The 25,163-nt window shown below is 38.1% G+C and overlaps 1 protein-coding gene across 1 annotated transcript in view; it reads left to right on the top strand.

The window, feature by feature from the left end:
• The window catches only part of rps6ka5 (ribosomal protein S6 kinase, polypeptide 5), a 42,955-nt gene extending 17,835 nt beyond the window's left edge, over positions 1 to 25,120 (top strand). Inside the window, exons 6-17 of the mRNA XM_065288535.1 lie at positions 22 to 105; positions 750 to 853; positions 1,127 to 1,277; positions 1,409 to 1,570; positions 8,341 to 8,466; positions 9,609 to 9,742; positions 9,855 to 9,948; positions 15,126 to 15,296; positions 16,544 to 16,735; positions 20,276 to 20,435; positions 21,456 to 21,619; positions 21,911 to 25,120. Coding sequence (XP_065144607.1) covers positions 22 to 105; positions 750 to 853; positions 1,127 to 1,277; positions 1,409 to 1,570; positions 8,341 to 8,466; positions 9,609 to 9,742; positions 9,855 to 9,948; positions 15,126 to 15,296; positions 16,544 to 16,735; positions 20,276 to 20,435; positions 21,456 to 21,619; positions 21,911 to 22,192 — 1,824 coding nt within the window. The 3' untranslated portion in view covers positions 22,193 to 25,120. The remainder of the gene's footprint in view (positions 1 to 21; positions 106 to 749; positions 854 to 1,126; positions 1,278 to 1,408; positions 1,571 to 8,340; positions 8,467 to 9,608; positions 9,743 to 9,854; positions 9,949 to 15,125; positions 15,297 to 16,543; positions 16,736 to 20,275; positions 20,436 to 21,455; positions 21,620 to 21,910) is intronic.
• Positions 25,121 to 25,163: the final 43 nt, after the last annotated feature.

The raw sequence follows: 25,163 nt of genomic DNA on the forward strand, positions 1-25,163 counted from the left end.
ACTACTCCTCTGTTTTTTTAGGTAGACAGGGCTTATTCCGTCTGTGGCACCATAGAGTACATGGCTCCCGAGATCGTAGCTGGTGGAGAGTCAGGACATGACAAGGTAAGGTGAACCTCTATCGTCCGTTCGTGAGACAGTACTGTATAAATACTGTATACTGTACACTATCAAAAGTGAGTCCTCTGTTGGAGCGGCCTAAATGTAATTGTAAGCCAAACAATAAAGGCCAAAATATCTTTGAAATCAGGAGTTTAAAGTCCCCATGAACAAGAATTTACTTGCGTACTGTGACATATTCCTGAGTGAAACAGAATATCGCACAAGGAAATGGGAGCCGTGGCTTCTGTTTTCCAATTTGCTCTGATTGGATGTACAGTAGAAACGTAGGTGTTTCATCCTGAAATGGAACTCACAGCAGCCTGACAGTTGGAGGGAGTGGTGTTAACTGATGCTCCCGCCCAAGCCGTCTAGCTGAGAATGATCGCCACAAGAGGGTGGAAGTACATTTTCAGATTTTGATTAAAGTTTATAAGGGAGCATAAATTAAAAAACAAAAATGGTCCAGACGGATAAATGGATTATAACGAACACTGCAGTATTCCATAAAAAAAGGAATTGATTTCATGGGTATTTTAAAGTATTATGTGATTAAGTGTGATTAATTTACATGATCAAAAATATATTTGCATGCATTAAAATTATGTTTCCATATATAATCTCTGTTTGGAACCAATGTTCTGTTGCAGGCAGTGGACTGGTGGAGCATGGGAGTTCTGATGTATGAACTGTTGACCGGAGGCTCTCCTTTTACTGTGGATGGCGATGAGAACACTCATTCTGACATTGCAGAGTAAAGACTTACACACACACACACACACACACACACACACACACACACACACACACACACACACACACACACACACAAACGCTTGGAGCTAAGTGCTTTGTGTACTCTAATGTAATAACCACCAGTTCCCTTTTTATTATCTAGAGGTCCATCTTGAGACAATTTGATTGCATCATCCTGTTGACAAATTAAATTTAAAACAATATTCTGCACTTTTGCACAAAGGTATTTTCAAATTGTAATATATTTCAAGTCTGTCTTTTGGCCTAACAGGAGAATTATGAAAAGGGATCCCCCATTTTCTAAAGACATTGGCTTCCTGGCCAAAGACATCATCCAGCGACTGCTAATTAAAGACCCAAAGAAGAGGCTGGGCTCCGGTCCCTCGGGTGCCCAAAATGTAAAAAGCCATCCATTCTACCAGGTAAGAGAAAGTGAATTACATTTAAAGCATAAATCAGTTGAAGTGCATAATTTTTCCCTTGCATAAGTTTTACCATCTCCTTTGATTTATCATCTAACACATTTTTACTACAAAATTATTTGTTGATTCAGAAACTGAACTGGGAGGATTTAGCTGCTAAGAAAGTCCCGGCTCCTTTTCAGCCGGTCATTCGCGACGAGCTGGACGTGAGCAACTTTGCAGAGGAATTTACGGAGATGGACCCAACTTACTCCCCAGCTGCCCTTCCAAACAACTGTGACCGAATTTTCCAGGTGATATACAAGAACAGATTTACAAAAGAATTCATTAATCATTCATTTTACCAGGGTTTAAATTGGGCCAGGCGTCTGGGGCTGAGCCCCGGCACTTTAAGGAAAACACCATGGTTTTTCAATATTTTCCTATGCTCTTACCTCAACTTTATTAATACATACCTATCTTTTTTCAATGCGTGCACTGAATTTTTGTACAGCGCATCGTAATTGTGTTAGCATTTTGCCTAGCCCCATTTATTCCTTAGAATCCGAACAGGAATAAAAAATATGATGGAATTTAATGGGTACCGTCAACTGTGTGCTTACCATCATTTATCAAAATATTTTCTTAGTCATTTATCACAATACTTCCAAAATATTTTTTCCCTACTATGGAAGTCAATGGTCACTTACTGCTGTGTGTTTACAATTATTTCTCAAAATATTTTATTTTTTTTGTTCATCTGAAAAAAGAAATTCATACAGGTTTAGAACAACATGAGGATGAGTAAATGATGACAGAATTTTCATTTTAAAGTGAACTATCCCTTTAAATATCAAAAAGAAAACTTTTGTATTTTCGTAAATTAAAATTAATCCATATTTACTTTTTAATTTTTTTGCCAAACATCCTTTGTTTTGAGCTCTGCAATTTGAAATAAGTTTAAGGTTTATCATAGAGTTTAGATTTTCTGATCTTTTGCTTCATTAAAGGGATAGTTCACACAAAATGAAAATTCTGTCATCTTTTTTACATCCTTATGTTGTTCTAAACCTGTACAAATTTCTTCTTTCTGATGATCACAAAAGAAGATATTTTGATAAATGACGGTAAGCACACAGCTGATTGTAACCATTGACTTCCATAGTTGGAATAAAAACAACATGATGGATTTCAATGGATATACCATTAACTCTTTCCCCGCCATTGACGAGTTATCTCGTCAATCTGCAATACCGATATTATCCACCAGCAACTTATAAAACCCGGAAGTATTGCCCTAGGGCAAACAGCTGTATGTCCGTGTATGTTTTAAAGATCGCTCTGCATCTGATCTCTATCAAAAGTCCTTCACAAAAATGGAATTATCTCAGCTTTTTACTCAAAATTTGGTGTTGTTGATGAAACCTACACATATTTGAGAGGTGATTAAAAACAGAACACATGAAGGTAGGATGAAACAGATTTTTTTGTTTGAAAGCAGAGGGTCTGTTCTTTTATTTCATATATATTTTATTTCATTATATATTTAAAAAGGAGCATTTTCTGGAAGGCATTAAACTTTTGTGAAAATCATGAAAAATGCTGGCGGCGAAAGAGTTAATTGTGTGCTTACCATCATTTATCAAAATATCTAATTTCGTGTTTGTCAAAATAAAATAAACTTATACAGGTAATTTTTTTTTCATTTTTGGGTGAATCCCTTTAACAGAAATACAGTAGAAATGTTTAAAATTCACCCTTATTATGTTTACATCTAATAATTAGGGCTGTCAAAAGATTAATCGCGATTAATCGCATCCAAAATAAAAGTTTGTGTTTACATAACATATGTGTGTGTATTGTGTATAATTATTATTTATATATAAAAACACACCCAATCATGTATATATTTAAGGAAAAATTTTTATATTTATATATAAAATATTTATATTTATATATAATATAAATTATAGAAATGTATATACAGCATTTAAATGCAAATATTTCTTAAATATATACATGAATGTGTGTGTATTTATATATACATAATATTTATACACAGTACACACACATATGGTATGTAAACACAAACTTTTATGTTGGATGCGATTAATCGCGATTAATCTTTTGACAGCCCTACTAATAATGCATTCATTCATGCTTTCTTGATACATGGTTACACATAGTTTTCTTTCATGGACTATGGACCCCCTAAAGTAGCTTTAGCCTAACAACCTTTAAAGTATTAGCGCTAATACAACCTTTAAAGTATTAGCGCTAATACAACCTTTAAAGGTTATTATTAAGAATGTTTTTGGCATTTATTTGAGATACATTATGGTTTTTATTAATCAAGCAACAGAAACTAATTGTTAGATTAATTGTCCAATTAGTCATTAGATTAGTCGACTAATCGAAAAAATAATCGCCCGATTAATCGTTTAATAAATAGTTGTTTACCCCAGCCCTAGCACTTAGTTTGCAGCACTTCGACCTCGGCGTGCAGTAAAATCATCACTCCTGACTACTTCCCATCTCGCTCAAACTTCTGTCAATATTACTGCTTCAGAGATTGAATTTACTAAGAATAGTGATTTTCACAAAGAGATTACAGAAAATACACAGAAAATGTGTCCAGGATTTGTCCGGGATTGTTTGATTTATTTTTTATTTTTTATTTGTATTCATTCACACTGGCAATGTTTTCCAGAATCTGTGCGTGCTTTCACACACACATTCTGTAAAAAACAGGAAAAAAACGTGATGTATTTAAAGTCCTGCACTTGGTAGGTTTTTCCACAGCATCTGAAGTTTCCTAATTATCCATCATATGATGCGTATGATGCGCAGTTCTGTCATGCTGGTGAATGATCTCAGCTTCAGCGCAGATTGTGAACAGTTTCCTGATCTCTGCTACAGTCTAATTTGCCGACATTTCTCGTCATGAAAATGTTGCTTTGTGTTTAAATCCCTGTGTCAAGAGCTGAATCATAACTTCTGGTTGCAATGACACGTGTGTCCTTACTACGACACGCCCCTTACGGCATTGTTGCTGCATCTTGCTCGCATACAATGCTTTCCGTGTATGTTACATTAATGTTATTAGGTCCTCTTTCCATGAGCGATCCCAGAACATTTATGGGACGTGTTTGTGTTGAAGCCTGTCTGCCAGTTTTACAGAAATTTTCTGGCACTAAAGTGCCAGGTCATGAGACTGTCATTACGGACATGGGTTTGTCAGTGGGTGATATCTAGAAAGCAGGGTGACCACATTTGCGACACCTGCCATTGGTGGTTGAGATAAGATGGTTAGATTAACATAAATATAAATGACAAAATCAACATACAGTAAATATTTTTGTGTAATGCATGCATGTTTTCTTTAGTAGGCAGTGTGTATATTACATCAACAGTGGTATTCAAATTTAAACACTTTAGTAGTCCATGGCCTGAGTTAACACAGAAGTGGACATTTGATGTTGGGTTAAAAGATATAATTGTTCGGTTAACCCCTCCATGTTAATCACCCGGAAGCAGTTCGAGCAATTCAGCCGTTTCTAATGAGCACTTGCGCAACGTGAGCCCGGCTGTCTATGTTGGCATTCAGATGAATTAGAGAGCTGTTTTGAGATGTAATTATGGTGATATGGAGATGGATTGAAGCATCAGATGTGAATGACTATTTTTGATTCGGCTTGATCCATAACGTTGCCTATAGCATGATGCCAGCTGAAACGGGAGGCTGCGAAAGAGATGCTGTTTATGATTGCCGTCTGAATCCTTCAGTCTGGCTGATCAATGCCGCCATTAAACGGCTCTTTCGTGGAATAAAAGGTCGGCGTCTGTGAGAACAACCATGTCTGGCTCAATTACTTCTTCAACCTTTGATTACCAACTTCATCTTGGCTTTTCTAAGCGTTCGCCTTTCATGTGCTCTGGAATTTTGATCCTTCGTAATTCTCGGGCGGTACAATTGCAGAGACGTCTGCAATGATGATAACTTTCGAAACGCTAACCCCTCCATCGTTCTCTAGCGCGCACACACACAGCCACATATAAATTCAGCCACCCCCTTAAACTCCTCACAAACTGAAATTAAGCTGCGTTAGAGGACGGCGATAATTTGAAAAGCAGGGCAATCAAATACCTTGGCTTAGCAATTAAAAGCATTTGAACCATTCATCTCCCCATCCTTCCGTCCAGCCAGCCGTTCCTCCGCCCGTGTAGCGTACACAGCTGCAGTCTGGCCGTGTAAGTGGGGCATGGGCTGTCAGAGGCTTTATTTAGATGTGACTTGGCTAACTGGTGCATGTTATGCAGTCTTTGCAAACAATGTGACTGGAGTTCCTCAGCATGGGTAAAATGAAGACGTGAAAAAGCAGTGGACTATGTTTAATTTTATGTACTTTGATAATATGTACTAAATTCTCTGTGAAGTTTGTTTTGAAGGTATGTAAGTGTGTAGTATAATTTATCAACTATTCATTTAATTTTTTGTATTTCACACATTAGGTTAGGCTCAGCATTTATTTTGTAGCAGTGCCACAGTGGATTACAGTATATACTTACTGTACGTTCACACCGCCACCAGCGAGAGCATCAAAAAACACTGGCTGCCCTACCAATGACGCTATAGAAAAAGATTATGGACGATCTGACTATTGTACGCATTCTCTGGATTCTTCCGATTGGTTGCCGCCAAACCGTGCCATAGTTCATTACCATAAAGTTGACCTGATTTCAACTCTCCTTGATGCTTAAGCCGCAGCTCAACGCTGGCTCTCAGTGAAAATTATTGACTTCCGGACACTTTGATGCCATTGCTGACGGTGGTGTGAATGTACATTTACATATGTATATAATGATACAGCGTTCTTGCTTGTCTGAAGACCAGGATACACTGCATGATTTTTGGCTGTCCCAGACTAAAGCTTGTCATCGTGAAACAATCACGATTTCTGTGATCGTGGTTCTATGTCGTACAGTGAGAGAGGTTCAAATATGGCATTTTTCCCGGTCTTGTGACCAAAGATAGCCTATGATTGTTTTCTGACCGTGTCAGAAATTCAGCATGATCAACGCACAGTGTGTTTGCTGCTACGACCTGCGTACCGGTATTTGTTTACCAGTAGCGCATGCTGATGACGTTGTGTTAACGTGTGTCACAGCCTACGATTCAATGGGTGTCATCATCCTACGGTCTACATGCTTGTCATAGCCAAGTTTTAACTTTCCATGTTGCACAGTGTGATGAGTTAATGATCTTATAGGATGGAAAAAATCCTGCATTTTATTCTAGGCTTAACAGTAGCTTCATTTCCAATAAAGATTTGCACAAAACTTTAGCGTTATTTTCTAAGTGTCGACAAAAAACTATTGCAAAATGATGCGTTCCCATTAACCAACGTTATGTGACTATAAGGTAATTGTGTTCTCTCACGATAAATCATTCCTAAAACCATGGCGACTGGTGAGTTTGACTTTATAAAGCTGCGGCCACACTAGACTTTTAGTTTAATTGACTTCCATTCAAACGCATAAGAATGCGTTAGACCGTAATTGCAACTGGGTGTGACGATTGGTTGCAGGTCACTGCGTAGGAAAGTTCAAGTCTGATGAACTCTCACCTGCTTTAGGTGACCTGTAAACATGCCAAGTATAAAAACTTTTCACCATATATGGAAGATTAGGCAAAATTGGAGTTTCCATTTCAATGTGCGCATTTTAAAAAAACGCAGCTACAGATTTTGTGTTTTACAAACTCCATCAAAATGCAAGTCTGCAATAATTCAGTAATAAACCTGTTATTTAGAAACCACACGGAACAGATCGAAAGTTATGATGATATCAAAATAAAAAAATACGGCTTAATAAAATATTGAAAAATGGTGGTGTTTTCCTTTAAGCATTTTTTATGTTCTTACCTCAAATTAATGCATATCCATCTTTTTTCAATGCGTGCACTTAATCCTTGTTAACATGTGTTAACATTTAGCCTAACCTCTAAGGATCCAAACAGGGATACATTTAGAAGCCATCAAACACTTTCATGTTTTCCCTATTTAAAGACATGAGTTACATAAGTAAGTATGGTGGCACAAAATAAAACTTAGCAATTTTTTTTTAAGCAGATAACATATGCAAACTAAAGACCATTTCAAAAGATGTAAACAACACTGGTCCAGAAGCACTTCCTGTTTCAGTTTTTTAACACTAGATAAACTTTGGGATAAAATACAACCAACAGAACACATAGAACTGAGTCAAAAAGTTAAACAAACATCTTTAAGATAATAATATATGTGTGAAATAAAAAACAACAGTCACAAACTGAAACAGGAAGTGCTTCTGGACAAGTGTTGTTTACATCTTTTGAAATGGTCTATATTGTACGGCTGAAGTTGCAGCACTTCGACCTCGGGCACAGTAATATTGACGGAAGTTTGAAGGGGTAGTAGTCAGAAGTGATGATGTTACTGCGCACCGAGGTCTAAGTGATGCAAACTAAGTGCTCTTCCGCCATACAATATAGTTCTCGTTTTTTATCTGCTTAAAAAAAATCACCACGATTTATTTTGTGCCACCATACTTACTCGTGTAACTACTCATGTAACAGTCTTTAAATAGAGAAAACATGGAAGTGTTTGGTAACTTCTATATTCATCCCCGTTTGGATCCTAAGGAATGAATGGGGCTAGGCTAAATGCTAACACATTCACGACGCGCTGTACAAAGATTAAGTGCACGCATTGAAAAAAGATAGGTATGTATTATTTCATCTATGTTGAGGTAAGAACATAGTTAAATATTGAAAAACTGTGGTGTTTTCCTTTAACCATTGCATATTTGCATACTGTGTAGCAGGGGAGTATGCATCTGCAGAATGCATTTTACATGTTTTACATTTCCATGCATTTGGTAGATGCTTTTATCCAAAGTGACTAACAATACAGTGCATTTATGCTGGCTTTTTTTAGTATGCAAGGAAGGTGTCAGAGTATAAGTGACCCTGAAACTTTTAGTATTTCCTCTGCATAGTTCCATCTTCAGCTCTGTCTGAAAGTGTTTATGTTTATATCTACAGGGCTATTCCTTTATGTCCCCTTCCATTCTGTTTAAGAGGAATGCGGTGATGGACGACCCAGCACAGCTGTGTGGAGGGTCCGAGAGGCCGGGTTATGCTTCTGTAGCCCGTAGCGCTATGATGAAGGTCAGTTTTTATATGGCTACCCTGTAAAAACAACATTACAACAGAGAATAGAATATTTTATAAAATTTCACCAGGATGTTACAAAATCTAACAGAGAAAAATGCAGAATTTAAAATATTATTTTGAAATCAGTGCAGACTGTTAACTAATGTGGAATATAACTTTGGCAAAATGTTTTCTTGCAAAAACAAAACAAACTGTTGTGCGAACATTGTGGAATAAAAAACAAATGAATAATTGGGACACAGTCTGTGAAAACTGGGCTAAAGTGTTTTACTTTAGCATAAAATTATTGTACATAATATAAAGAACATTCTGTAAAAATATAACCTTGATGTTTTTAATATTGAAATCAAACTTTAATGCTCTTAATCTCATGGTTATAATAGGAGACTTTAGCCTGGGTTTCATAAACCGGGTCACAATTTCTTGACAAATTGTCACTTTTATGTTTCTTTTGGCTGGAACTTATTCACTTTTAATGAATTTTCTCCCAGCCAGTGTTATACTATTACCGAATATTGGTTACTCTGTTAAGGTAAGATTAATAATTGACACTTAGGTCGAATCATTTTCAGTCCACATTTTGTTTGGGAATATTGTATTTAATTTTACAGAATTTTTAGCTGTATTAAGAGATGTGGGGTGTTTGCAGTGCTTTTGTGGTGAAAGTGGTGGTTCTCAATGGTGAGATTTTTTTATGATTGTCAACCGAGCATGCACAGTATCAACATTCAACAATTGCAAATATTACAAAAATGCTACTGCATAATTAATTATTTAGTCACAGTGCATGCTGGGAAAGCAAGCAACCATATACTATGGACATCACATTATGAGTAAATATTCAAGGGATTACTCTAATACACACACACCCCTTAATCAATGAGATTGCATATCACACAAGAATGTACTTTGAATTCACACAAATCTATTGCAAATGTACACATTCAATACATGCAATACACTTATCTAAAATAACAGGGTGCACTACTACAGCATGTGGAGACTAGCCAATCATAAGAAAGATAATTTGCATAAAGTACTCTTAAAGGTACAGTATAATTGTTTATCCTCGAGAGAATTGGACACACAAATTATTATTTTTTTTGTCAACCACTGATGTTCTGGTGAACCCACAGGACTCTCCGTTCTACATGACCTATGAGCTGGACTTAAGAGAGAACGCACTGGGCGAGGGAAGCTTCTCCATCTGCAGAAAATGTACCCACAAGAACACAAAGCAAAACTACGCTGTGAAGATTGTCAGTAAAAGGTACCAGTTAAGCAGCCTGGCCTACTTAAATATCTTTTAAATGTATTCCCAGTTCAGATGTATTATATAATGGTTATCAAAGTCATTTGTAGTTATCTTTTTTTTTTTGGAGGATGGAGGCACTTACGCAAAAAGAGATTGCTGCTCTCAAACTATGCGATGGACACCCTAACATAGTGAATCTACACGAGATCTACCACGACCAGGTATGACTGTATTTTACTGCTAGCTGAGACTCAGTGTGTATGCTTGTTTGACTGTATGAGGCTTTAATATGCACAAAGCAGTTCTAGGATTTTAAAGAACTGGGCTACCGTGAATAAGTTTGAACCCTATTTGTTCTCACACCTGCCCCAGATTTCAGTCTATGGTTAATAACCAGCTTGATCCTTTTTATCAAACTTCATCTTATTTTGCCTCCAATCTGTGACAGATATAGCAGCAAAAAAGGTTATACTGGAGATATAACCTCTGGTCAATTATCAGTTAAAGGGATAGTTCACCCAAAAATAAAAAAATTCTGTTATTATTTTCTCACCGTCAGGTTATTTATCATCAAGCAGGAGCACCACTGACTTCCATAGTAGTTTGTTTTGCAATTTTAAAAACTAAACTAAATGACATACCAGTGCATGCAAGGCTGTAAAACATACAGCAAATGTTGCATTAGACCTACTTTGCTATTGTAATGGTTTCCAGTGCTTTTTTTGTCAGTTTTGCATTACAATCAACGCAACGCAAAATCATCTTTCAAAGGGATTTTGTGGCCCTATTCAAATGTAAATTTACATAAGGAAAGCAGTTGTCCATTGTGGTTAAATTGCGTTTTGTTTAACATGTATCCAAGTTAACGGCTCACGACTTGTTGTTAAAATGACATGGGATGTATCTGAATTTCATTCACCCTACCCATATTCATACTATATAGACCAGGGGTTCTCAAAATTCACATTCAAAGGTCCAAATCTGAATTGTCATCATTTTCATAGGTCTGGAAAAACTGGTTATTACAAAATTTGTCAAGCATGGTAATAACTTTATGTAAATCATTTGTTTATATAACAAATCAACACAAATAGTTCACATATACGAACAAAACGCTGTAAAACATTATCACTGTAGAATAAAACAACATTTATACGTAGACTAACATTGCAAAGTGACCTGAAAGGATTTTATTGGACGGATTCGAACAAATGATGGACATGGGTTACTCCTCGCTTATAAGTCACATTGGTCTACTAGCCTACTGTAAATACGTATATATGTAAACATGTTAAAATATTGCATGAAATACTGTTAATGCTTAACAGATTGACAACTGGTCCACACAGTCAGAAAATACATCACACATACATGAAACTAATCACATCAATAATAATCATAAATCAGAAATGACTATCTATGTAGAAAGTTTATCATTTGCATGTGTTTATAAGCCTTGTTTGAGTGACACAGATGCTAAAGTGAGCTGTTGCACACACACTCAAAAGCCCACGCACAAAGACACAAAAGCCCTCAAACACATAATTTCTTTGCGCTTGACAGGAGATATACACACAAGTTATCTTGTAATAGCACAGCCTGGCAAGTATTCTCATAAAAACAGTTGTTTATTATAAGTGAACGAGTTCAGAGAGAAATCAGATGTGCCATATGGATCCTCGCTTATCCGTTCTTAAAGGGACAGTTCCTCTTATAAGAAATGCTAATGTTTGTGTCACTATGTTAATCAAACTACAGAAGACTAAAGGAAAATCAATTTTATAGCTTTAAAAGATTAATTATATTTTATTTCTAGAATAAAAACAGTGTTATTATTTATTTGATTCTATTTTTGTACCTAATTACTACTGTTAGACCTTACTTGATTTGTTTCTTTGTTCTTTTCTATTTTATATGCTTGTAATCTCTTGATTTGTTCTTATTGTATTTTCCCACATCCCTTTTTTTTGTTGATCTGAAAATGATTCAACCCATGACTCAAAAACCATAATGTATTTAATTTAACCAGTACTATGTTCAGGTCCACCCTATTCCAAGGTCCACTCAGTTAAAAATGTATTGCCTTGTCACTGATAAACAGATTATGGCTAAATAAAATTATTGCAGATGTAAAATAGTAAGGGGATGCCACTTGCTACAGCTTTGCACATTTATCAACCCATTTAATTAAACATTGTTTCAGTTACTAGTAAAATGTTTATACATTTTATAACCTTAATTTTCCATCAGGATTAAATAATTATAATGATTATATATATATCTTTTGTGTATGTTATGGTGTGCATTGTCCCCGCGTGCCAGGGGTGGTTTTGGGTTCCTTCCTTCTTTTTTGTCCTTGGCCAATCACATGCCTGCTTATTTTTTTTTTTTAAATACAGCTTTAAGAAAAAAAAAATACTTAAAAACTTAATTAGTTTTATTCTATATAATTAAACCTGACTCTCACCATGAACATAGCCATAGAAGCTGGCATGGAGCTTCTATGGAAAAAACAGATTGAAGACCAATTGTAATTCAGTATGCAAATATTTTAAGCCCAACCTTTTTGGTCTTCTGATTTATGAGATTTTTTTTAAAGTTAAATGCATTGCAAATACTATTTCATGTTGTCTTAAAGTAGATGAAGTAATGTTTTATTTATCTGTCTCACTGTTGCTGGGCAATTATTAGGCCTTTAGGCATTTAGTGTGTGTGTGCCTGGGTGTGTGCCAGACAGCTTGATCCATCGTCTTATTCATTAGTGTGATAAGCTGGAGTCAGTCGGGCTCTATAAAGTGTGCTCTAGTGTGTGTTCGCGTGCACACTTACCAATTGAAGGTTATCAACCCCCACCTTCTCAGTGCCATGCCCCAGATGAAAAGCAGAGCCACCCTACCAGGTCAGGGTCTTTGTTCCTTTTTACCGAGGATAATGAGAGATATTAGCTTGCTCTTTTTCATTTGCTGCTGCTTTTTCTCTTGTGCACACACACACACATACACACGCATGCACACTCGTACACTCTTTTCTTGTCTCATCCCGCCTACATATGCCGTACAAATACTTATTCTGCCAGTCACTTATTCACACTTATTCAGAGTATAATGAGACCAGAGCTTATTTATAAAATCATCTTAAATCCCAACCTTTGCCAAAAGATACTACAAGCCCTTCCTTGAGTTCAAAGGCAGATTTTCTTCAGCTGTCTGTCATTAAGTGTACATCTGTGCCAGGAAAGGGCTTTGCACCTCATCATGGAAAATCTATCCATCAGCTTTGTGTATGTGTGATCATATACCATTCAACGTGTTGCTTTAGGTCTATAGTAGCCTGTGATTTTTGGGCTTTACATTAATATTTACGCATTTGCCAGAGGCTTTTGTCTAATTCAAGTTGGATTGGATACAATGAAAATCTTGATGCCCAATTCCAATTTGTTGCCTGTATCCAATTTTTTTGACGACACACATCACTCTTTTAAAACCAATATCTGCATTTACACTAAACACTTTGCAAAAAAATTCAAGGTCGACATACTGACCCAGAACAGCTTAAACCACAGAGGAAGTAAAATGTCACGATATGTAATGGACACAGATAAAATCATTATACAAGTTTATAGAGCTTAATTTCTGTAACAAGAAATAAAACTTCAACAATACTCCACTAAATGGAGCTGTCGTCCTTCGTTGCTCTGCTAAGAAGAGTCATGTGATTGCAGGTGGTGTCCACTAGGGTTGTGCCGATAGACGATAGTATCGTGTATCGACAATCTTCAGACACATTGCCAATAGCGGGCTTTTATGACGATAGTTGGTGATGGTTATCATCATCGTAGTTTCACATTAACATGCGCATTGCGTGCTTTTCCTCGCATGAGAGGGTTTGTTGGCTTCACTTTCCGTAAGAGAGCTTGTAATGCGGACAGATTCCTTCTCGCACACACCTGGACTTAATGCGCGCATCTTGGACTTTTGCTCGGACCTAAACGTGTGTGGCATGTACTTCTTCTAGCACCTGAACTTGTAATGTGCATTATTCTGACTGTTCCTTGTGCATGAGCTTGTAATACGTGCAGCTCTGACATTTCAATGCACTAGAGACATTGTTTGTGCGCAGAGGGTTAAAACCAGCTAGTCTGTTGTTCTCGCTCCCTGGCACGTAGGAATTTAATGACGCGCTTGGATTAATGGCATCAATTGGATGCCATCAGAAGGATGCGGTCATGATGAACATAGATTGTAAAAAAGATGGACGACACGATGTCGCCTCCCTCCATTGTAATGAATTAAAGCCAATAATGTCCAACCATGGTCGCCGCCATGTTACGTAAAAACGTCAGTTTGGAGCCAAGGCATGTGCAGAAGGAATCGTCCGTGGAGCCAGAGGCGGAGCCACGGTATCAAACTTCCACTCAAACATTCGCGCGACCAGTTCAACCACGCCAATCGTAACGACACGCCCCGCCCCGCCCCGTTTCTATAGCATCTTATTACTAGCTAAAATGAAACTTAGCACAAAAATGAACACTTGAACATATATCACAGCGATAACAACTACTTGAAAGGACCAAAACCATCTTTCGGAAACTTTTATTGGAAGTGTAAATTTTTTTTACATAGAGCGAGTCCCATTCCTTTGAACGGAGAGGGCGAGGTTTAAGACTTGTACTGCAGCCAGTCACCAGGGGGCGATCAAAGAGCCAGCGGCTTCACTTTTCAAGACTTATGAGGCACACCCGGTCATGACAATGTTGCCCTTGCTTCTTTTTTGTCCACCAATTAAGTGACTTGTCATACCTAAATGAGTAAAAAAGGAACAAATGTGTATTGGCTATCTCACAGGCTGAAAATGGGCATATTGCCCAACACTAGTGTCCACCTGAGTTGACGTCATTTGTATATCCAGTCTGTTACATTGCGGACACGAATGCATGTTTCCGATTCATATTAGATTTATTTCTACATATGAATGCCTAAAACCTATCGAAGAATATTGGAAACTATGCCCTTTTTTCCTGCTTACACATTCGTGGTTCATATCCGATCTGTGCCACATGAAGGAAAAAAACGGAATTGAGTCACTTGAAACATGCAATGTAAATGCGGCTTTACAGTATGTGTGTTCCCAGGGATCTAACACGTGACTCTACCAGTTGAGCTTGTCTTATCCTGCCTACATATGCCAACACTTATTGTGCAATTCATTTTGGACAGATAGATAGGTGTGAATCATAACAGATTATGCACAGTGAAAGGAGATTTATGATGTGTTGCATGCCATATTCGAACCTGAATTGTCCAAATGAGCACCAAGGCTCATGTTTTTAATTCATGTTCAACCACATGGTAGCTTTCAAATGTGAATGTTTATGCTTAATGTATGTGTGTTTTTGTAGCTGCACACATATCTGGTGCTGGAACTCCTGCAAGGTGGAGAGCTGCTGGAGAGGATCAGAAGGAAGCAGCACTTCAGCGAGACGGAGGCCAGTCGCATCATGCGCAAACTGGTGTCTGCTGTTAGCCACATGCATGATGTGGGAGTGGTGCACAGAGACCTCAAACCAGAGGTACAGGATTTTCCGTCACATTCACTGTCATTATATGCCATAGCACTCATAGTGAGTTTTACACATGCCTCGTCTAGACCATGGCTCACCAACCCTGTTTCTGGGGGGTACCTGTCCTGCAGATTTCAGTTTCAATCAAACACACCTGAACCTGCTGATCCAGTTGTTCAAGGCTACCTAAAAAGTAGAGGCAGGTGTGTTGGAGTAGGGTTGGAACTAAAATATGCAGGACAGGTGCCCTCCAGGAAGAAGTTGGAGACCCATGGTCTAGTTTTAGACTAATGGGCCTCACTGTATTAGTTTGGCAAAAAAAATTCAGAATGAAACACACTGATGATCTTTCATCTTTAAGGTCTTGTTTGCTCAAAAAACCTATATAAGAAATAATGGCATTGTCTAATATATATCACTTTATTTATTATTTATTTATTTATTTTTTTGTTAAAGAGACACTCCACTTTTTTGAAAATATGCTCATTTTCCAGCTCCCCTATAGTTAAACCTTTGATTTTTATTTTTACCGTTTTGGAATCCATTCAGCCGGTCTCTGTGTCTGGCGGTGCCACTTCTAGCATAACTTGGCATAATCCATTGAATCTGATTAGACCATTAGCATCACGCTCACCAATAACCAAAGAGATTCGATATTTTTCCTATTTAAACATGACTCTTCTGTTGTTACATCGTGTACTAAGACTGACGGAAAATTACTTAAATGTGCGATTTTCTAGGCTGATATGGCTAGGAACTATACTCAAATGCTGGCGTAATAATCAAGAACTTTGCTGCCGCACCATGGCTGCAGTAGGCGCAATGATATTCTGCAGCACCCAAAAATAGTCCCCTTGGTAACTTTAAATAGCAGGGGACTAGTTCCTAGCCATATATGCTTAGAAAATACACAGTGTATCTACAGAAGAGTCCAGTTTTAAATAGGAAAAATATTGAAACTTTTGATATTTTTTAAGCAGGTTGCTAATGGTCTAATCAGATTCAATGGATTATGCTAAGCTATGCTAAAATTGGTATCGCCAGACCCGGATATTAGCTGAATGAATTCCAAAACTGTAAAAAATCTAATTTTTAACTCTAAGGGAGCTGGAAAATAAGCATATTTTCAAAAAAGTGGAGTGTCCCTTTAATTAGTACAGTAACTTGAATTCATATTTGAATTCGTAAACTAAGAAGTAAACTGTTGCCTGCCAGGTTTCTGTAGTTTTCAGATTAGTTTGTTTCATTTTTCCTAGAATTTGCTCTTTACTGACGACACTGAGAATTCGGAGATCAAAATCATTGACTTCGGATTTGCACGGCTCAAACCCCCCGACAACCAGCTGCTGAAGACTCCTTGCTTCACACTCCAGTATGCCGCTCCTGAGATCCTCAAATACGATGGCTACGATGAGTCATGTGACCTCTGGAGTTTAGGGGTCATTTTGGTAAGAACTGGTGCTGATAATGCTGGTGTTGATTTGTAATGTGCACTGAAGTACATACAAGTAGGTCTTCTCTGGTCCAAAGAAATGTACCTGATTCGAAATGACCCCAATCACTTTTGCATGTCGGGTTCAAGTATAAAGTAATTATTTTTTAAATAAAAACCCGACCCAAGACAAACCCAAGAAAATTTGACCCGAGTGGCAAGCTGCTCCATTTGTTTTACTTTGTTATCTGACAACGACACCAAGGTAACTGCTAAAATGTACATTTAAAATTGTCTGTCTCAACGAAAATGGACCTACCGGCAGCCACACAATGAGGTTTGAAAAGGACTTTGTACACGCTCATGTGAGAGTGTTCGGGTCTTTCGGTCTGTTCGGCAAAAACACATTTGTTTTAAAGGGGGGGTTTAATGGTATTTCAAGCATTCTGACTTATTAACACAGTTATAGAGTTGTTTCCTCATGCTAAACGTAGGCAAAGTGTCAAAAATGCAGTTGGGCGTGTTTCAGAGTATTTCTGTGCCGAATGCACTTCGCCAGGGTTCGTACAAGTTTCGGCTAATTTTTTTCGATTACGGTTCTAACTGACGTTTCAGTGGTTTTCGATACGTATCACTTCTTTATATGGGCTTCCGCCGGAAAACTTCCCCCAGAAAACCCCGCCCAGCCGTCAGTCAGCGGGAGACGCTAGAGCTTGCTAACAGCTTATCACGCCACTCAGCTTTGTTTAATTTCAAAAGTCAACAATGGCACAACAAGAAGTGTGTTTTTGGATGTAAGGAGAAGACATCCAGCCTTATGGAAACAATGGATATAGTTTATTATCCGGATTAGCAGCGGAGTTTTGCGTGTGTTTGATGCGGTGGATTTTCATGACGAGTTACACGTGGTAAGTAAGACTTCTGTCTTATGTTGGAAATAGGCGCGTGTATATTATATAAATGACACGAACATGTAGTGAATCATAAGTTAAAACAGTGTTGTATAGTGTTGCATGACTCGTACTCGCTCCTCCCGTGTTATAACTCCTCCTTCTTCATTTTTTCGTACGTTATCGGAAAGATTCGGTAAAGCTAATCTTTCTTTTATAAATCTGATTAAACTAAAGACTCTTCAGAGATATAAAGGATGTCATACTACTCCATAGGTACTCCAGATTAATATCAGAAATGCAGAAACAGCGTGTGTTACGTGAGCTTTAAATTACCCGAGACCAGATGCCACTATTATTTCACCTGACCCGTGTCCGAGGCACACGTGAAACTTTTAGACCCAATTGGGTCTCGGGTTGGACCTCGGGTTTTCGGAAGGGTCTCCACTATACCTGTCAACATTTTAAAAGTTTATCAAAGTTGTCCTAAAAAAGAATGGGTATTTTTCAAAATGTTAAGACAACTTTTATGAAGGGTTTTGATCCACATCAGATGTCGACTACGTAGTATACTCCACTATCATTGGATGCCAATCACTTGAATTCAAACCTAAAACTTTGGGGCACCTTACGTAATTGATTTTAAACACTTATTATAGGCAGCATCACTGACTGTCACACAAACAGCTCAAGCAACACAAAACTCACTGTGGTATGTTACTAAGATAGCATCTCGGTGTAATAGGAAATAATAAACTGATTACTTAAAATATGAGACCTAGTCTGTGAAAACCCTGCCAAAATCGTTTTTTGTGATTTTACTCCTATATAAAATCATCCTACATGATGTAAAGAACATTCTGTGAAAATATAACTGTGATAATATTTTTAATATTGACTGAGTAAAGCCATGTTTAAGATTAAAAACATTGAGTGAAATCAAACTTTGATGCTCATAATCTCATAATTAGATTAACAGACTAGACTGGATTGCACAGACAAAGTCACATCTAGTTGCTGTATACATGAAGGGTGCAATGCTGGTTTTTAGGTCTATGTCCTACTTTTCTTAACATCAGTAAAAAAAATAAACCGCTTTATTCCCAATAACCTTTGCTCCTGCCCTAAATAAAACCATTCAGCTACTTTATCAGGACTTTCAGTGAGAGAAAGAAGAGCCTGGGGGAGTCCATTTGTTGAGTTATTTTGGGGGGTTGTTTTTTTTAACTTGCTCTATATTGGGGAGCAGGAACTCACTATGGCCCCCTGGGGGAAGATCAGAGTAGTGCAGCAAACTTGTTGTGACAGGATGCTTTCTGATAAGCTGTGAGCTGAAAGGCCCTGGAGCTCAGCACAGTAATGACCGGGACTTCGGTACTGCTAGAGATAGGAGCTGGGGAGCTTTTGAGCTACTGTCCACATTTTCTCCACGTCACCGCTTTCACTTTGACCAAATGTTTTTGCATGTCTGGCGCAAAGCATAAAGAAGCAATGCATTCCGGCATGCACAGTTCAGGTTTCCTTATCGTTTTATTAAGTTTCTGTAACAAAGGTCAGCTAGTCAGTGAGATGGCCTTTAGCCTCCTTGTTAGAGCGTCCGACTCTCATACTGAACTAGAGCGGTTCGAATATCGCTCAAGGTGGGTAGGAGTTGGACTATACATACTTCTATACATATTTTATATCAAAAGCTACATAAAAATGCCTTAATACCCTGAATAATCAATGTAAGCCCCTGGTTCATAATTTATTTTCATAAATAAAAATATTTGAAAAACATCCCCTCTTTGTTTTTTTTTTCACAAATCACACCCTAGTGATAATAATAAATTAGTGTGGTCTTAAAGGGATAGTTCACCCAAAAAAGAAAATTATGTCATTTACACACTCTCATGTTGTTACAAACCCGCATACATTTATTTGTTCTGATGAACACAAAGGAAAATATTCTGAGAAATGTTTGTAACCAAATTGTTTTTGGATTTCATTCACTTCCATAGTAGGAAAAAAGAATACTATGGAAGTAATTGGGGTCCATGAACAGTTTGGTCACAAACATTTCTCAAAATATTTTCCTTTGTGTTCATCAGAACAAAGAAGTTTATACAGGTTTGTAACAACATAAGGGTGAATAAGTGATGACAGAATTTTCTTTTTTGGGTGAACTATTCCTTTAAAAGTGTAATGTAGGCATTTAAGCGGCATCTAGCTGTGAGATTTCGAAACGCTTTGGGAAGCTACGGTAGCTGTGACAGGACAAACACGGCGTCGTCTGAAACAACGTAGGGACGAAACACACTCCATAAAACAGTTAGTCCATTTAGGGCTACTGTAGCAACATGGCGACGACTTCCATGTGAGGAGACCCGCAGTGTATTTAGATAAAAACGTGTCATTCTAAAGTAATAAAAACAATACAGTTCATTATGTAAGGTCTTTATACGCCACAGATAATATGTTATGTATATTATATTGCATTGATGTCAAGAGATCTTTCTAAAAGTCCCACATTGCACCTTCAAACCAGGTGATTCACGGTCCAACCCCTGTGTAAAAGTAAAAAGAGATCCCCTTTTTTTATATATATTCAGCCCATTAGAAGCGAATACAGAATGTAATTTAGTACAAGTTGCATGTTTTATAGTTCTCTTTTTTTTTTGTTACAGTACACCATGCTGTCTGGTCAGGTCCCGTTTCAGTGTCAGGAGAAGAGTGTAACGCACACCAGTGCAGAGGAGATCATGATGAAGATCAAAAAGGGAGACTTCTCTTTTGAAGGTGAAGCCTGGCGCAATGTCTCCAGTCAGGCCAAGGATCTCATACAAGGTGAGCTGAGACACAGTTGGCAGGGCCCGCAAAATTTCTAAATCGCTGGTAGCCCTTCGACTGACCCTCTTTAGTTTTTGGTAGCCCAAAATGAATGCAAGTAGCACGTATAAAAAAATTACTTTTAATGTAGAATATTGAGACAAAACATCTATCAAAACACAAATAACACATACAATTACAATCATCAGTACAAATATTTGCCTCTAACTGAAGTGAAATATTTATAAACTTCAGATTCTGAATCTTAAATATTAACTGAAGTCACAGATAAGAAAATGCCACTTGACTTTGTCGGCATAGCAGAGGGGTCCTCAATTAGTTTTACCACGGGCCAAATTTTGCCAATACAATGTTTTGAAAACCTGGATTTCCATGCAAACAAACTGTTCCTGCTCATCACTACACCAGATATATTCACCATTTAATAGTGGTTCAATGGGTCACAAAACTCACAGTTTGGATCATCCCGTTACAGATTGGATCATTTTTTCGATCAGATAAATAGGGGCTACTGTCGCTTTAAGAGCGATTCTGCACAGAGTGTAACATTAGCTTTTTTCGTTATTCTCTTCACTGCCCGTACAATCTATATCGGTTTGAAGCTTGCTGTGAGAGATTAAATTTTTTACTTAAGGATAATAATGACTCACAGGACGAAGTTGGAGGATTTTGCACAACAAATCCATGAGAAATCAGTATTGATTGCTTCCTGCGGCTTTGCACGAAAGTGAAAGTAAAACTCAAACGCACGCTCAAACGCAATTTAAATACCCGATGCCTATATATTTTATACACCACAATTACCCATCCAAATCTGTGAGAGAATGCATAAGCATTTGAATATATTTTTCCTCCCTATAAGTCAAGATAGCCCGACTGCAAAGCACAATAGCCTCGGGACGTCGGGCTAGCGATTTTTGCGAGCCCTGAAAGTTGGAGATGCGTATAGGACATCTGTGGTTATGTACTTTTGTAAAATCTTAATATGTGTTTGTGTGTGGCCCACTCATATTACAGAGCTGTTGACCGTGGATCCTGACAAACGAATAAAAATGTCTGGCCTGCGATACAATGCGTGGCTGCAGGATGACAGTCAGCTCTCCTCGAACCCTCTTATGACCCCTGACATCCTGGGTTCCTCCACCGCTTCTGTGCACACCTGTGTCAAAGCCACCTTTAATGTAAGAAGGGGCTGGGTTAGATCATTAAACCTTAATTTTTTTATATATTTATTGAAATTAAATGTGTTAATTTGTGTTAGTGCTGTTTTTTTATGGAGGGGCCAGTGAAAATTTTGGCAGGGCAAGTAAAAATCTGAGCCACTAAAAATAAGAGAAAAATAAGGGAAAGTACTTTGTAGTTTTGTTTTATGCCTAAAAATATAGACAATAAAGATAAACAGGAATGATGCTTTGTTTTCGATTACATTAGTTGGCATAGTTTAATTGTAATACTGTGATTATATTCCCCAGGCCTTCAATAAGTGTAAGCGGGAGGGCTTTCGACTCCAGACGGTGGATAAGGCTCCTCTGGCCAAACGTAGGAAGATGAAGAAGACCAGCACCAGCACAGATACCCGCAGCAGCTCCAGCGAAAGCACACACTCCTCTTCCTCACAGTCTCAGGATAAAACACCGCCGGGTGGAGGGACGGCCATCATGCCTCAAGCCTCTGTAAGCACACCTCTCACTCTGGGCCCTGATGATGACGCCTCAGAGAGTCAACCCAAACCTGCCTTCGCCTTCAAGGAGTAAACATTTCTGAGAGACCTACCTCTCCCACAATCCCTTTCTGTGTCATTCACGCTCTGGCCTCGTAATTCCCATTCGGGGAAGTGGCACCAATTCAGTTGCTAGCAATAGATGCACGTTGGTGAACGAGGTGGACTTTGCCTGAAGGCCGACTTTTGTGACCTTCGAGTAACAAGGAGGTTCGCTTTTGCAATGTGCTGCCGACAAACCGGGCACAAATGCAAGAATAAAAAAAAAGATGATAAATAGAAATTTATTTAAAAGGAATATTATCGTTTATACGGACTCACACGATGGCTCCACTTGAGGCAGGAGCTACAGTATGTTGACTTTTGCGTATCTAACTTGACTTCTTCCAAAAGATTTTATTGAAGTAGCAACAGTTAAATATAACCGTATTTCATTGTTGTTTCACACTTTGGCAAGAGGAAAAGATAATAGTTTGTTTGCGATATTTTCTGTTGAAATCCTTTCCTCAGGTTTCATTTTTGTTTTTAGCTTAACTCGCTTTTAAAGAGTTGAGGACAAAGCCACTGGTTAACTGAGGGGACGGAGCGTTTTTGTTTAAGCGTTGTTCATTCCAGTAGTCTACATGTTGCCTTGGACTTTACTCTCAGCAAGGTTTAGCATCTCTAAGTTTAGGCTGAAGTTGAAAGCCACAGATGTTAAACTAAATATACTTTTATAAGACCTTTAAAAGACTGGAAGCCACATTTTAGCTTTTTATCAACGTGAACTGCCTGCTAAAAGATATCTGTGGCTTCCTGTGTGTTGGATCATGTTGTTTTTTTTCGGCGATGACTGACGCTTTAAGGCAGCAGCGGCTGTGGTAGTGCCTGTGGTTTTAAAAACGATGCGCTTGCATGTTTTGCTGTTCGCCTTCTCCGTTTCACAGGTGTCGGAGGTTTTGTTATGCGGTTATCAGCGTTTGTGCTTTTACTTGATATTACTAGCGATCCGTTTCGCAGTTGAAAGGGAATCGTTTTATCTTTGGCCCAAAGGACAGTCTGCATTTTTCATAGCGTAACGCTGTAATAGTTCCCTTGATCGCGTTTGTGTCTCTCGAGCACTACAAAAACATTGAAGGCACTTGAATTTAACATTGCTATGCAAAATTTCTCATTTTCTTCCTTTGTTTTTTGTTTCTGTTCATATCCTTACCGAACTTTATGCATTAATTTAAACAGTTCAAATCAGGGCATCAGTGAGTACACGCATAACTGCCAACAGTCGCCCAGTCTCCAAAAAAGCTTGCTCGGCCACTAACCAAAAGGAGACATCGCATCCACAGGCTTTAAAATGGCGAGGGCTCAGGAAGGACCTGCTCAAATACGCATAAACTGGTGCTCCTGCCAACTCGAACACGGGCAGAGGACAAGAGCAATAAGAGTAGCGGGAGCATTGTGGCTTCCGTATGGCCTCTTCTCCATCACTGTTCTCCATGTAGTTCCCTCTTTTGTTGGGGTGCATTAATAGATCCGGAGTCGCAGAAAGTCCTACATTGAACTCTCCTCTGGGAGGAAGGCATTATTAGATGATTTACCATGGTGTTTTTCTGGCCTTGAGGAGTTCGTCCCATTGTTTCCCCATGCAGGCCATTAAAGAACCGGAGCTGGTTTACAGTCAGAGCTACAGTGAGGCAGAGATGTCTCTTTATTTCTCTTGTTTTAGCTATTATGAGATTAAAGGCCAGCCATGGGGGTTTTATTAATTCCATTGACTGTTTATAGAAGTGGAGCGAGCATGTCGTAAGCATCCGGGCCTTAAACTGAACGCGCTCCTTTGATCCGAGCACTTCATTTTTGTTGCCCTATTTTAATGCTTTTAAATCGTGTTGTCTGGTTTTGAACAGTAACGGGGACTGTGTGCATGTATATATGATAGCAGTGGGTGTGGGTAGCTCATCTGCTTGTGGAGATGGGGTGATTAGACTTTTAAGCCCCACCTTGTTTTTAAAGGGTTGTGGGTTTGATAAAAGGCGGTTGAGGTAACACAAAGATGTAAATTGCGGATGTTATGAATTTTTTCTACTGCAGTGATGTCTACTCTTTAAATTTCAGACTACAGTCTGATCTAAAGCTTTATATTTGAAAAAAAAATATTCCTGAGCTTTTGTGCGGTAGGAATGTCACACAAATGAGTCATTTCACTTTAAAGTTAAAGGAAAAATAAGAGTACAATATTTTTGACATTATGGTCATGATAGTTAAGCACAAAATTTAACCGGATCCTTTTAACCTTCAGTGTTGCTTTAGCTCTTGAAATATGGATCTTTGAACAATTTCATATTAATAATAGATCATGCGTCATGAACACAGATGTTATACGCTGGTTTTATCTGCCACTCCAACAATCCACTTTTTTTCCAAAGGCGTATTCTGAATATCCCAGAAGCCCCAAATAGACTGGAGTCTCATTGTGAAACAAGAAGGGACGTTTTGTATCCTTCTTTCACCAAAGTCATAATTTGTAGCAGTTACTTCTTGCAAAATGTAAGCCTTTTGCAACTTTGTCATAAAGACTTTGGTCTTGTCTTGTGAGATTTTTGTCAATGATATCGGGCTTCCTTCCTCTGGCATTTACTGCTGTGAACCATCATCTGTTTGTTTTAATGGTTATGAAAGCAAGCATCCATTCTGAAAACTAGCACAATCTCACAGACTGTTTAAATTTTATTTCTGTAGTTTTTATCACTGTGACCCCCTGTTTAAGTTACACAAAGGGACGGCTTCGAAATGGACCATGTATACTTTGGGTCTTTCCAAATGCAGCCATAAGAAAGAATAACACCAGATGTACAACATATGCATTCCTACTATATGGGGATTTTGGTTTGGAGAGCGTAGTTGCCAGTAACGTTACTAAAGTTTGGTGTGCAGGCAAATTCATAACTATTGTATGTCTAGATAACATCTTATATTAAAAAAATAATATATATATATATATACAGTATATAGGAAATGGAAAGGGAAAT

This window comes from Paramisgurnus dabryanus, chromosome 17 (assembly GCF_030506205.2).
Source record: "Paramisgurnus dabryanus chromosome 17, PD_genome_1.1, whole genome shotgun sequence".
In the NCBI taxonomy this organism is placed as follows: domain Eukaryota; kingdom Metazoa; phylum Chordata; class Actinopteri; order Cypriniformes; family Cobitidae; genus Paramisgurnus; species Paramisgurnus dabryanus.